This window comes from Palaemon carinicauda, chromosome 26, assembly GCF_036898095.1.
Source record: "Palaemon carinicauda isolate YSFRI2023 chromosome 26, ASM3689809v2, whole genome shotgun sequence".
In the NCBI taxonomy this organism is placed as follows: domain Eukaryota; kingdom Metazoa; phylum Arthropoda; class Malacostraca; order Decapoda; family Palaemonidae; genus Palaemon; species Palaemon carinicauda.
The window spans coordinates 69,264,856-69,279,855 of NC_090750.1; the positions used below are offsets into that span (position 1 = coordinate 69,264,856).

The following is a 15,000-nucleotide window of genomic DNA, read 5'->3' on the forward strand; positions in this document are numbered from 1 at the left end:
TGTTATTATCATTGTTAAAAATATTAGCGAAAATTTTTCTTATCATTGTTGTTGTGTTATAGTTGCTTTAAGGTTCTTGCTTTCATCTTTCTTATAATAAGGCCTCTAATTTTTTAATCCCAGGCTTTCTTCATGGCCCTCTCCATTAACTTTCATTTATTTAGATATAGCTTCAGTATATTTTCAGTTTTGAATCTAGAAAACGAAGCTAGAATATCTAATTGCAATATAAAGATACTGAAACATAACAATGAAAACGAAATATCATATCATTTGCAATTGTTTTTCATTTTGATATCAAAAGTGAAAGCTCAAGATGAGTAAAATAAGAATAAAAGTATAAAATATTTATCAACGTGATTAAAAACAAAATTTTTTAGTCGCATTATGATTGACAACATTTGAAACTCTATAAACATTTTTTTTAACAAATTTACATACATCTATTATATACAAATATTTATTGTACATCTCGTGATTTATCATTTACGTCAATATATTTTGCTGCATTCACAAAATTCGAGTACAATGAAATTTCCTGGTCACATCTATCATAAATATCATCAAACCTCTGCAATGAATGACTATTTCAATATAATCAATTCAAACTTATTTTGATGTTTTTTTTTTTTGAGGGGAGGGGGGGGGGGGGGAAGAGGCGGTAATAACAAAACGGCAAAAGGTCATTAATGCCTCGGAAGACAATGATAAGTTCTCTTACTGGATCTTAACTGAATTCAATTTCTTCCAACACCGTAATTATCATTCTCATCCATAAAATTCAGCGTCACATTAACCACAGTTTATAAATTCTAATTACTGAAGTATGGGATAATTTATCCTGTTCGTAATACTAGGCAGGCAGTTAATTCTAATAGCCAGGCCTTCTCCATCACGAGGCTCAATACTACGCAGTACTCTAGAAGTTTTATTCCAGCTGTTACCAAGTTGTGGAATGATCTTCCTAATCGGGGTGGTTGAATCAGTAGAACTTCAAAAGTTCAAAGTTGGAGCAAATGCTTTTTTGTTGACCAGGCGGACATGAGTCTTTTATAGTTTATTTATGACATATTTGTTTTTGATGTTGTTAATAGTTTATATATGACATTTCTGTTTTGACGTTGTTACTGTTTTTAGAATGATTTATTGTTAATTTGTTCTCTTCATTTATTTATTTCCTTATTTCCTTTCCTCACTGGGCTATTTTTCCCTGTTGGAGCCCCTGGGCTTATAGCATCTTGCTTTTCCAACTATGGTTGTAGCTTGGATAGTGATAGTAATAATAATAATAATAATAATAATAATAGTGAAACTCGCGATTTGTTATAGACAATGAGGTATATCATGGTTAATATTACTTTTTATCATCTTTCTTTTAATAAACCAAACCAATAATATCAGAAAACCACACGCCTGTTAAATCTCATTCAATATACTAGCAATGAAAACTTGCTAGATTTTGAAAACAAAATAAATTAAAACAGATATCAGCAAAGCAGAAAGTAGGTAATGGCTACCAATTCAATCTCGTTACCATTAAACCTTTTCAAAAAAAAACACCAGTCAAACGATTAATAATTTGGAAAAGAAAATTTTGACTTTTCACTGTCATAATATCTATTTTACAACCCAAGAGTTACTATATTACAATTGGTTTTATATAATATTCTTATCTATTTCTGAGGTGACTGGTACTTTTTCAAAAGCTTCATTTGGAATGAAAACATAGAAAATCATAATCATATCGTTTTTACCAATGCAATGGTCGGACATTATCAGCATTCAATGGTAAGTTACTTCTCTGAGATAAGACACACGTTCGGAGAATCTTAACATACAAGGATTCAACGGCTATCACCTATTAAGTCTTATAAATACATGGGGAATTAATTCATAGCCATATTAAAAATGGTAAGTCACTTCTCTGAGATAAGACACACGTTCGGAGAATCTTGTCATACAAGGATTCAACGGCTATCACCTATTAAGTCTTATAGGAAGTATATGGGGAATTAATCCATAGCCATATCAAAGGACATAACTAAACAAGGTATGAGAACACTCACCTGTGATTCAACGGCTATCACCTATTAAGTCTTATAAGAATTATAAGGGGAATTATTCATAGCCATATCAAGGGACATTAACTAAACAAGGTATGAGAACACTCACCTGTGATGATAATAGTGATGAGACCACTGCACACAAGCAGCAAAAGCAAGACAATGACGCACAGGACCCGCTCTCGCCATCTCCGCATTCTGAGTGAAGAGAAATTGGAAGGGTTTTTTTTATTGCAAGATAAGGAAATAAACAGGAAATACAAATGCATACGCTGTTATAGTCCAGACTCTCAAACGGAGAAGAGACATTGTGTAGGAATGTTTATTTGGTCATGAAGTAGATAAAGCGACTTGTTAATATATATATATATATATATATATATATCTATATATATATATATATATATATGTATATATATATATATATGTATATATATATATATATATATATATACTGTATATGTGTGTTTATTTATACATACATACATATATATATATATATATATATATAATTGCTTTCTCGAACAAAAGGAAGGTGACTCCAGGGCAAATATAACACACTATACTAGTTACTTTACATAACTACTCAAAAGGTTCATCAGCAGTGTCAAACCTTCTACTAAGATTACGCTAATCGTCTTTATCTTACGAGAGTTCTTACGCTTTTCAGTTTTTTTTTTATTTTATTTTTTTTTAAACGCAATATACCGGGTGATGCTAGGATATCTATGTATAATAGTGCCTTATAAAGGAATAATTTAATGGAGAATAGTTGAACAAAATATAAGAATCAAGATTAATCCATTACACGAGGACTTTTCTATGATCATTTTATATTTGATTTTTTTTTTATTTATTCATCAATAAACTTTCGCGATTTTCCTTACAACTTCCCTTTCCGTTATCTCCATTTACAATGTTTTAATCACGTTGAATAATTTATTTAGTCTTCCATTAAGCTCTAATCCATCTTCGTCAGAAGGGACTGTCATTCATTAATGATATCTTCCAAATTATTCATTACAATCACTTCACTTCTTACCAGTCGAACATTGTGTATAAAAGCTAATTCACGGGACTCAAAACATTCACCTGTATTTTTCAAGTGGATTTCTAAAGGCTACTTTTCGAAAATTGTTCTATTGGCGTTTCATAAACTGTCACTCATCCTGGGTAACGCTCTTTAATCAAGTGTGAAATCTATTTTCATTTACTCCTGTTATCTATTTCTCTTTACTTTGCTTCCAGTATTTTTTTCTAAAACATTTCTTTTATAATTACATACATACATACACACACACACACACACACATATATATATATATATATATATACGTGTGTGTGTGTTTGTGTATGTGTGAGTGCGTGTGTGTGCTCGTGCATGCAGGCGTGTAAGTGTAAATATGTATAAATGTGATTATATAGATATATATATATATATATACATATATATATATATATATATATATACACACATATACAAACACAACATTGTGTGTGTGTTTGCTTGTGTGCGGAAGTGTGAATGTATGTATGATGAGATATCAATATCATCTTTCCCGGTGCCTTTTTAGTTTACAAATAAGCTAACATTAAAGTCCTTACACAAAATTGCATAGAGCAAAATCAATTATACAACTCAGTTCAGTAGTATTATCCCCTACGTCACAGGAATATCTGTCCTTAATTCCAGGCTGACCCTTTGACCATTAAAGCGACAAATACAGTGCAAAACACTTTACTCGTTTATCAATTACTTTATATATCAATTACCACTAACAACAACGCTCCCAACAAGTCCTAACCTTAATAAGTAAAAATTGTTGCGGACCGACGAGAAAGGATGATGAAATATTAGTGTACGCGACCCATCAAAAATGACGGCTAAGTATTTAGATAGATTTGCACACACACGGACACTCGCCGAGGTATGACTACTACCTCTCCCAGTTTCCCAAAGGAAGGGGAGAGCTCAGCGTGACCAGAAAAAATTTATATATATATATATATATATATACCATTCACCTCTCCGAGGCAAGGGGAGAACTCAGCGTGACCGGGAAAGAGTTATATATATATATATATATATATACATATATATATGATATATATATATATATATATATATACATATATATATGATATATATATATATATATATCCATATATATATACCTATATATATATACATATATATATATCCTATATATAATATATATATAATATATATATATATATATATATATATTCATATATAAAGCCAGAAACTTGCTCTTTATTATATAGAGGAGATTACATGACAACAGAGATGCAAAGACAATCGTATTATACGAAGAATTGATAGCATATCAATAGATTCGAAATACAATTAAGGCTATAATAGATACAAAGCGAAGTGAGAGAGAGGAGAGAGAGAGAGAGAGAGAGAGAGAGAGAGAGAGAGAGCCTTCCTATGAAACAATAACATGCTAATGAGAGTGCCACATCTGGGGAAATAAGGGACAATTTGTGGGGCTCCGATTCTGTTCCGGAGGTGCAGCAACTTTTTCCAGCTCTTCTCCCTCTTATGAAATTTCCTCCGGTGATTCTCGCTCTGAAAGAAAGAGAATGGATAGAATCTCCGACCCTTTTTGTAATATTTTTCATCTGCTTAGTTTATCGTACGTTTTAGTTTATTGGATTCTGTTTCCTGATGGCAAACGATTAACAGTTATCATTATAATCATTATAATTGGTAAGTAAAAATTGCTGTGAGCTGACGAGAAACCCAGCTACTGGGGTAATTAGGGGTACCACAGGAGTTAGAAAACTATCAGATAAGATCCAAGAAAGTAGACTGAGGTGGTATGGTCATATCATGAGAAGAGATGAACAGTATATTGGGAGGAGAGTAATGGAAATGGAGGTACAGGGAACGAGAAGGAGAGGGAGACCAAAGCGAAGGTGGGTGGACTGTATCAAGGATGACCTTCGATCAAGGGGATTAACCGGTGATGAGGTGTGGGACAGAGGTAGATCATGATGGAGAAAGCTGACCAGAAACATCGACCCCACATAGAAGTGGGAAAAGATGTAGACAAAGAAGAAGCTGAGAGCTGACGAAAAATGATAATCAAAGACTATTTAGTTTATTGTATGTTTTAGTTTATTGGATTTTGCTTCCCGATGGCAAACGATTAACAGTTATCATTATAATTATTATAATTAGTAAGTAAAAATTGCTGTGAGCTGACGAGAAATGATTATCAAACACTGTTTAGTTTATTGTATGTTTTAGTTTATTGGATTCTGTTTCCTGATGACAAATGATTAACAGTTATCATAATTATTATAATTAGTAAGTAAAAATTGCTGTGAGCTGACGAGAAATGATGATCAAACACTGTTTAGTTTATTGTATGTTTTAGTTTATTGGATTCTATTTCCTGATGGCAAACGATTAACAGTTATCATTATAATTATTATAATTAGTAAGTAAAAATTGCTGTGAACCGACGAGAAATTATTATCAAACACTGTTTAGTTTATTGTATGTTTTAGTTTATTGGATTCGGTTTCCTGATGGCAAACAATTAACAGTTATAATTATAATTATTACAACTGTAATGTTAATAGCAAGGATGCAAATCATTAGAGGATGATGGTACAGGGAAAATACGCAGAAAGGTAGATAAGGAAGTAAATATGTATATAGGGAGAGAGAGAGAGAGAGAGAGAGAGGAGAGAGAGAGAGAGTTTCTATCATAATTTATTTTCACTTTTCCCCTTCCAAATTGTGTTTACACCACTACCTGTTTCATACTTGAGAGAGAGAGAGAGAGAGAGAGAGAGAGAGAGAGAGAGAGAGAGAGAGTTTCTATCATAATCTATTTTCACTTTCTCCCTTCAAAATTGCGTTTATACCACTACCTGTTTCATACTTGAGAGAGAGGAGAGAGAAGAGAGAGAGAGAGAGAGAGAGAGAGAGAGAGTGTTTCCATTATTATTTATTATCACTTTTCCCTTTAAAAATTGTTTATACCACAACCTGTTTCATATTTGAGAGAGAGAGAGAGAGAGAGAGAGAGAGAGAGAGAGAGAGAGAGAGAATGAATAATGAACCAGGCGATGAAACTTAAAAGTGTTTTGCAAGCGGCTTGAGAACTGAAGATTGAGGACCCCATTCTTTTAAGACGCTTGGGGTCTTGTGACCCATGCTCAAATATTTTAATCTTATTTGGCTTTTAAAACATTTTCCCCAAAATGGGTACAAATTTGGAATGGTGGCCTTTTAATTTTTTACTTTTTTTTTTTTAAATTAAAGCAATAACTGTATACCATCTTCCCTTTCCTGGTATTTTTCTAGCTTTCGAAAAATGAAAAAAAAGCAGTAATTAAAATATTCTCTACGGGATTTCCTTTTAGAACTGACAGTACTTTACAGTACTGCGTTTGAATTGAAATAAATCATATAATGTAAATGTGGTTGAATGTCAATATAGGCATACAAATGTGGAAAATATGTGTGTAAAAATTGATAACTGAATACACAACTCTTTCCAACTCTTTATAACCTTTCTAACTTGAGTTCTCGAGTGTGTGCACCCAGACTCATTCATAGTTACTCTTTTAAAAATTTGCCGTATAAAAAAAATAGTAAAAATCCTGGAATAAAAACATGATATATTGACGTAAAGGAGTGATATCACGGTCACCAACTCGTAAAAGACAATAACGAAGTAGGATAAGAATTACGGTCACCTATACTTTACTGAAATACGGCTGAAAATTTCCGTTAAAAATTTCGATTTTTAAACAGTGTATTGTGGCAATATTTATTTATTTCTTCCTTTCTATTATTATGGTAGGAAACTGTTCTGCCTCAAAGGCTGGAACCGAAAGGGATACCTCTGTCTTTTGAACGAGGCTTCTCGTAGTGGTGGTCTATATTCAAGACTACCACTTCAAGATATCCAACAGGAATATCCATAAATCCCGTTGCAACAAAGAACTTCTCTTAGTTCTCGTAACACCTGCGTACCGAGAACCAGTGCGTCTTCATGTTCTTTGTCGAGCAACATACGCAGTTCGATGTAGCTCTGTTTTGTTTTCATACATATTTACATATACTTCTATTCCTTTCACTGTCTCCCTTTTACGACAGGTATTAATAAGAGCATTATATATAATAACAACAACAAAAACAACAACAACAATAATAATAATAATAATAATAATAATAATAATAATAATTACGACAGGTCTTAATAAGAGCATTATAAATAATAACAACAAAAACAACAACAACAACAACAACAACAATAATAATAATAATAATAATAACAACAACAATAATAACAATAATAATACATCAAGTATTTAAATCTTCTGGTGTACCGTATTTCACATAATACTTCATTGAATTTTTATCCTCCTAATTCCTTTTCTTTGATGAAATTTTGGACTTATATTCCATTGAATCTCACTTATTAGTTATTTCGATATGAATCTTCCCTCATCCTGAAAAATAATAGCCCAAAATGGCATGAATAAAATATATCTCCCACGATAAAATAAGGTTATCAGGAGAGAGGAGGCATTCTTTAACTAACAGATAAAAATTTTGGCACATTCATATACACCTCATTTTCAGTCTTACTATCAATGAAATGTGTGAATAAATATGAAATTTATGTTTTTATATATTATTTTGAGAAAACAACTACTAATGCTTTACGTTATCGTTCACAAGAATCTAAGTATCAGGCATTAAAATATCAATTGATTTTATTGTGACGAAAAAATAGAACCATTTTATTATTATTATTATTATTATTATTATTATTATTATTATTATTATTATTATTAATTATTATTATTAACTAAGCTACAACCCTAGCTGGGAAAGGGGGGATGATCTACATCCAAGAGGGCCAACAGATAAAAAAGCGCAATGAGGAAATTAAATATGGAAACAGATAGAATAGTGTGCCTGAGTGTAATTTGAAACTGGAAAACTCTAACCCAAGACAGTGAAGGACCATGACGAAGAGGCTATGTCACTACCCAACATTAGAGAACAATGGTTTAATTTGGGAGCGTCCTTCTCGTAGAAGAGCTGCTTACCATATCTAAAGAATCTCTCCTACGCTTACCAAGTGGAAAGTAGCCACTGAAGTATAAAGTTATAAATGGTAGGGTAGCATGGTTAGTCCCATACACCTTCATTTTTTTTAATGATCAATTTGCAGAGAAGAAAAGCGGAGCTATAACTTGAAAAATACCTAAAAATTTAAACGAATTTGGTTACGGGTAACTTAATCTTACTTGTTCGAATCTCTCTCTCTCTCTCTCTCTCTCTCTCTCTCTATCTCTCTCTCTCTCTCTCTCTCTACACAGCCAGTGAACAGAATCGATCACAATTATTTCATGCCCCAGAGCTTAAACTGATTAGTGGGATTAAATCAATGGGTATTATTCCCAGAAATGGCTAACATGTGATTGCCACAGAGAGGAGGCAGTGCAAAGTGGAATTTGTGGAGTGATTATCCATGTTCCCGAGGTTAACCCCTCTCTCTCTCTCTCTCTCTCTCTCTCTCTCTCTCTCTCTCATTTCATGATATTCTTTTATTATTGATGAATTATTTCAATTACAAAGTTTTAGCCGATTTGTTGATTCATATAACAACTTTTGTATGTCTAAAATAACAAATATTTGAACTATTTGTAAGATGACTTTACTAATTGTAGCCTTATATTTTATGAATACCCAATGTAAATATTGGAAATAAAGAATTATTATTATTATTATTACTCTCTCTCTCTCTCTCTCTCTCTCTCTCTCTCTCTCTCTCTCTCAATTCAAGGATTTTTGTAGTATAAATCTATCTATTTCCTTTGCAAGATATACTGTACTTTCTGTTGTAACTAGAAAGAGCAAGCTGTAAAGAAACATGCTCAATATATATTATAATTATGACGCAAATGTAAGTTAATATCATCTGGGAGATTTTGCACAAAGGGAAACAACTACACCATCAACAGCTTTCTCTCGTTTCAGGATGTCATAATGTGTATTTAGTGCAACAGTAAAAACATTTAAGAAAACGTACCTACTTTTAAACTCCTAAAAAAAAAAAAAAAAAAAAAAAATCTTTCTTCGAAAAAATAAATATGGATACATACACATTGTTTTTATATAAGAGAATCTTACTAGATAGTTGGATATTTTTTAAGGGTGTTAAACAACAAATTTCATAAGAAACTCCTGCTCCTTGCGAGAGGATATCTTAGAAATATGGTGACAACCAAATTTACAATGCGAGGTTAAAATTTACATAAGGTTTTCTGAAGTTTTCAGAGGCGTTCCGAGTTCGCATTTAATTGCAAATTCTTTATTCAAGAAGGGTAGCGAAAACTCTACTTATTCATCGCTAGTTTGTTTCTTTGGTGAATTTCGAGGTGAAATGAACAAAGGATACTACAATACATTGGACGAGGCTATAATGCATTGCAATGTTGCAGAAAGTAAAAGTGACAACCAAGCAAAAGTATCTTTTGTTATCTTTTGATATTCAGGATACCATAAAATAGTTGATTAAATTGATGCTCTAGAGCGTGTATTTTTTTCTACCTATTTTTCTTTTATTTTCATCTTTTGTTTCTTTTTATAGAAAAAGCCTGGATGATATTAACGAGCGTGGACTTTTTTAAAGACTATTTTTATCTTAGATCTATCAAATTAACAATGAACTCAATATCAACATAAGTTTTACTTCCTCGGTCTAAAACTCAAAACTTGGAAAATATATATTGTCATAAGCGAATTTAAGTAGATCCAAACTGCCTATTTATAATTAGCTGTTTTAATAATTTACATTCAATTAAACCTTAAGATACTATGAATATGCTTTCCGAAAGGAGCTATGAATGTTACATTTTGATCCTCATTGGGACTTCTTCACGCTCAAACCAACTCATCTTTTGTTGCAATTCTGTGAACGTTTATTTTTCCAGTTTCCTATCCTCACTGGGCTATTTTTCCCGTTGGAGCCCCCGGCCTTATAGCATCCTGCTTTTCCAACGAGGGTTGTAGGTTAGCCAGTAATAATAATAATAGTAATAATAACTAGTTTTCTAACTCATGCCCATATCTATATTTTATTTGTTAATTTATATAAAACCTGATACACATCGTTATCTAATATAAAATCTCCCAGACCACAGTTTTTGACAGATTTTTGTGCAAAAGACCCTTGAACTAAAATATACCTACAATATACATAAAAATAATGTACGCGACAGCTAGATCTCTCTCTCTCTCTCTCTCTCTCTCTCTCTCTCTCTCTCTATATATATATATATATATATTTAAATATATATACATATATACATATATACATATATGTATATATGTACATATATATGTATATATATATGTGTATATATATATATATATATATACATATATATATACATATATATATATATATATATATATATCGACACTTACTCTTTATGAAATAGGAGAGACTCCAATATGAAAGCAATTACTATCATAATTCATCTGAGGAAGATTTTTATCTAAAATAATATCCAAAGTCACACTGCAGATGCATTCGCTACATGGCAATTGCAAAGTGAACCGTAAGAACGACAGACGATATTCCTATATACCCCTTATTGCAACAACGCTTTTTGGGAATGAACAGAATGGAAAGATACGAAAATATAAATCCAAATAAGTAAAAAACTTTTTAAGATATCAGGACCTGGAAAGGTGGCCCGTATAGACCACATCTTCAGTGGGTTATTTAGAAAGGGATAGGAGACTTGCCCGGGGCAGGAAGTGATTGATTGTGCAATTTATCAACCGCTGCTACCACTGAGGGACACAAAATGTGTGCATTTCCATTTGAAACAGATTCGTATATACAGAAGGATTTCGTCTTCACATACACTTGGAGGATAGTAGATTTTGATAGCGAGTCACTCGTTAAAAAGGTATTTCTTTAGTTACATGCTCGTATTTAAAAGGTCGTGTGAGGACATCAAACACTCGCAGCCCTAAGCTAATTTCACGGAAGATTTACGAAATCCAATAACGGATGAAGACCATTTCCTTACAAAATGGGATCTCGACGATCCTTTACAAAATTCTACCTCCTTTTCATAGAAAATCTATACCATATCCTCGTTCTCATTTAACGAAACTTCCACTTCTTTTTTAAGGACTTTTATAGATTCTTCAATAGAATCAATAGACTGAGGTCTTTCATCTAATGGGGAACGATTTACCACAAGTATTTTGAGATGAAAGTACTTATCCTGGGTTGGGGGCTCAAGGACATTCCCTTTTCCATTAATAATTCACAAACAAGTTACTTTTGTTGACATTTTACTGGTGAAATGTTAAGTTGTTTAAATCTAGCTATTTGGTAATATAAATAAATGGTATGTGAAGTGTGCTATTAACGGTCACAGCATGTTATTTATAAACAATCTCTCTCTCTCTCTCTCTCTCTCTCTCTCTCTCTCTCTCTCTCTATTTTGCTGTTAGATAGTGCTGAGGGTATATAGCATTCACATTTAATTATTTCTTATCATTCCTTGCATTGAAATATGATTATGAGAAACTACATGTCATCTTCTAATTAATTTCCCTTTCCTTTCATAATGGCTGTAAGCTTACGTGCTTAAATAGCCAAAAGCAAATAGAAGTCTTTGTACCTTTTTCGCAGGATTTTCTGTATTGAAGAGTTTAACCCTAAAGTGTTTGCTTATCAAACACTATGCACATATTCCCCCTAGCCAGGCTATCAGCGGATTTTTTTGGTTCTTTCTTTTGTTTTATCTCTTTTTTTTCTGAGAATGGGGCAATCATAAACCTCTAGGTACACACTGGACAGAAAGAGGAGGGGAATAGCTAGGGCAAGAGAGAATGAAAGAAGGAAAAAAAGAATCATAAAAAAAAGCAAATATAAAGGGGAAGGCACAAGCCATGTATCGCCAGATCCTTCCTGCCTATTTTTCATCAGGAGAATGGAAAGGAAAGCAAACTACAGATGAAAAAAATATAGAGCTGCATTGTTTGCGAGTCTCTTTTGTATTTGGATACGCAAACAACTCATAATTAGAATTTATGAAGCAGTTTCTCACCGGTGATGCAAAGGGACATTAATTTTGGTATTCATTCGTTGTAGCCAGAATAAATGAATAGAAAAAAAAAAGCTAATACTGCGAGTGCTAATTGGAAGACCTTAATTTGACTTGGGAATAATTCATGATGAAATGTTCGAATGGTACGTGCTTGTAGTGTCTTCTTTTTTTAAACAGCCACAAATAAAAATCAATTTGTTAAATGGTAAAACTATTGCAAAATAACTGTTTTAAATAATGCTTCCATATGTTAACTAAGATTTCAGAGCGATGATAAGTCTCCTTTTTTTCTTACAGTCGAAGCAAGGAGAAAACTTGTTCTAAGTTTTTTGATAAAGTTGAAGTAGTTTTTTTTCAATTAGAGGCAAATGTTCATTACATTGCAATAGAGACAAAATTTAGGCAGCAGTTTTGTATGATACTTAAACTAAATTAAAGATATACCAAAAGTTATGGCCATTAAATTTTCTCTTCGCCTCTTGATCTCCTCAGATTTAATCTGGAATTACCTAAACTTGAATAATGCACTCTGACTTTAAGAAGATAATCTGTGTTAAGGGGGGGGGGGGGGGGGCGGGTTCCAATAACTACGAAAAATTCAATCCCAAGTTTGTTTATTTTTCTCATGAAAGTATATTTGAATTTATTTTCTAAACTAACAAATTTTTGTACTGGCCTGACCATGCCTCAGTCCTGCCCCATTTTCTAATTTTCTCCTTATACAGTATTTAACTTTAAGGAGACCCTACCCTAACCTTTAATCAAAGGGGTACTATTGAGTTAGAGTTCTCTTCCTTGAGGGTACACTTGGGCACACTATTCTTTCTTATTTCTCTTACTATTGTTTGGTTAAAGTTTTTATAGTTTATATAAGAAATATTTATATTAATGATGTTACTGTTCTTAAAATATTCAATTTTCCTTGTTTCCTTTCCTCACTGGACTATTTTCCTTGTTGGGTTTCCTGGGCTTATAGCAGGCTGCTTTTCCAACTACGGTTATAGTTTAGCAAGTAATAATAATAATAATAATAATAATAATAATAATAATAATAATAATCTCTCTGTCGGTTCGTAAACATATGAATACATGGATTAATTTTCGTTATGCTCAGTCAGATTTATCCAATTTAGTCATATGGCATGGCGCTGGGACGAGGGAAGTACATTCAGAGACAAGTAGCGGAAACGGAAATAAAGTAGAAAGCTGAAAACTTGGTGGAGCCAGGGCCCAAAAGGATGGCTGCGAAGACCGTCTATTAATGACGACAGTACACCGGTGATTCTCACTTGACACAGACGATTTCGTGTATGGTTATCTTTGATAATTTTGCCTTCATCCATTTTCCATTTTTAGTTTCTTTAGGTAATTAATACAGATATCTTTACCGTGCGTAATATATATGAACTAGAACGGGCACTCGGTAGAGCGCATACTTCACGAAATCATTTGTATATCACAAGATAAGCAATTGAATTACGCATATTTTGGCAATTAGATTAAAATTGACGACGATAAAGCAAAAAGACAGATTTTACTCTTTAATGACCTTTACCTTTGACTCAAGCACTCCCAAAGTCTAATCAAATTGTCCTTGGATTATGGCCAAATATCCTAAAAATTTCATGATATTCGGTCAAATAGTTTTTGAGTTTTGCGATTCGTTTTTTACCTTTTCATGATCTTAATCTTGACTTTTGACCCAATCACTCTCAAAATCCAATCAAATTGTTCTTGGATCATGGCTAACCATCCTACCAAATTTCATGATATTCGGTCAAATAGTTTTTGAGTTTTGCGATTAGTTTTTTACCTTTTCATGATCTCAATCTTGACTTTTGACCCAATTACTCTCAAAATCCAATCATGGCCAATCATCCTACCAAATTTAATGAGTATCGGTCGAATAGTTTTGAGTTATGCGAATCATTAACACACAGACAGGCATACAAACATACGCTTATCAAAAAATAACCCTCACAACGAAGTTGGAGAAGGTAATAAATACGGAATACCGTATTTAGTTTTAGTAAATATTAAAAAGGCGAGAGATAATGGTGACACAGCAAACGAAACATTACGGGCGAGAAATAATAGTGACACAGCAAACGAAACATTACGTAATCTTTGGCGTACATTTTATTATATTTCAAACGTTATATGATAACATAACGAAAACATACGTAATACCGTATTTAGTTTTAGTAAATATTAAAAATATTAAAAAGGCGAGAGATAATGGTGACACAGCAAACTACACGTAATCTTTGGCGTACATTTTATTATATTTTAAATGTTATCTGATAACATAACGAAAACTAGTGCAAAAGAAATACTATCGTAATAACAAAATTTTACTTAATGTATTGCAACCGAGCTATACTGAAACAAATGGAAAAAAAAGATGTTATAAAATCGGAAGAAACACCATCAACAATGTCGGAATATTTTGCAACCCCACGAAATCTGAAGTTTAAATAAAGTATTTGTTAATTTTCAATATACTTTATTATATTCTGTTCATCTAGAGAGAGAGAGAGAGAGAGAGAGAGAGAGAGAGAGAGAGAGTTTCCATAATTATTTGTTTTCACTTTCCCCCCTCAAAATTGTGTCTACATCACTACCTGTTTCATACTTGAGAGAGAGAGAGAGAGAGAGAGAGAGAGAGAGAGAGAGAGAGAGAGAGAGAGAGAGAGAGAGAGAGAGATAATATCACCTGTTAATTGTAGAGCTTCTCATCGCCGTCGCTTTTCTGAAAATTAATGCAGCTCTTAAACTGCCAGAAAACTGAGTCCCATAA

The 15,000-nt window shown here is 32.6% G+C and overlaps 1 protein-coding gene across 1 annotated transcript in view; it reads right to left on the reverse strand.

Moving 5' to 3' along the window:
• The window catches only part of LOC137619980 (neprilysin-like), a 398,554-nt gene that overhangs the window by 79,048 nt on the left and 304,506 nt on the right, over positions 1-15,000 (reverse strand). The window contains exon 2 of the mRNA XM_068350260.1: positions 2,173-2,261. Coding sequence (XP_068206361.1) covers positions 2,173-2,260 — 88 coding nt within the window. The 5' untranslated portion in view covers position 2,261. The remainder of the gene's footprint in view (positions 1-2,172; positions 2,262-15,000) is intronic.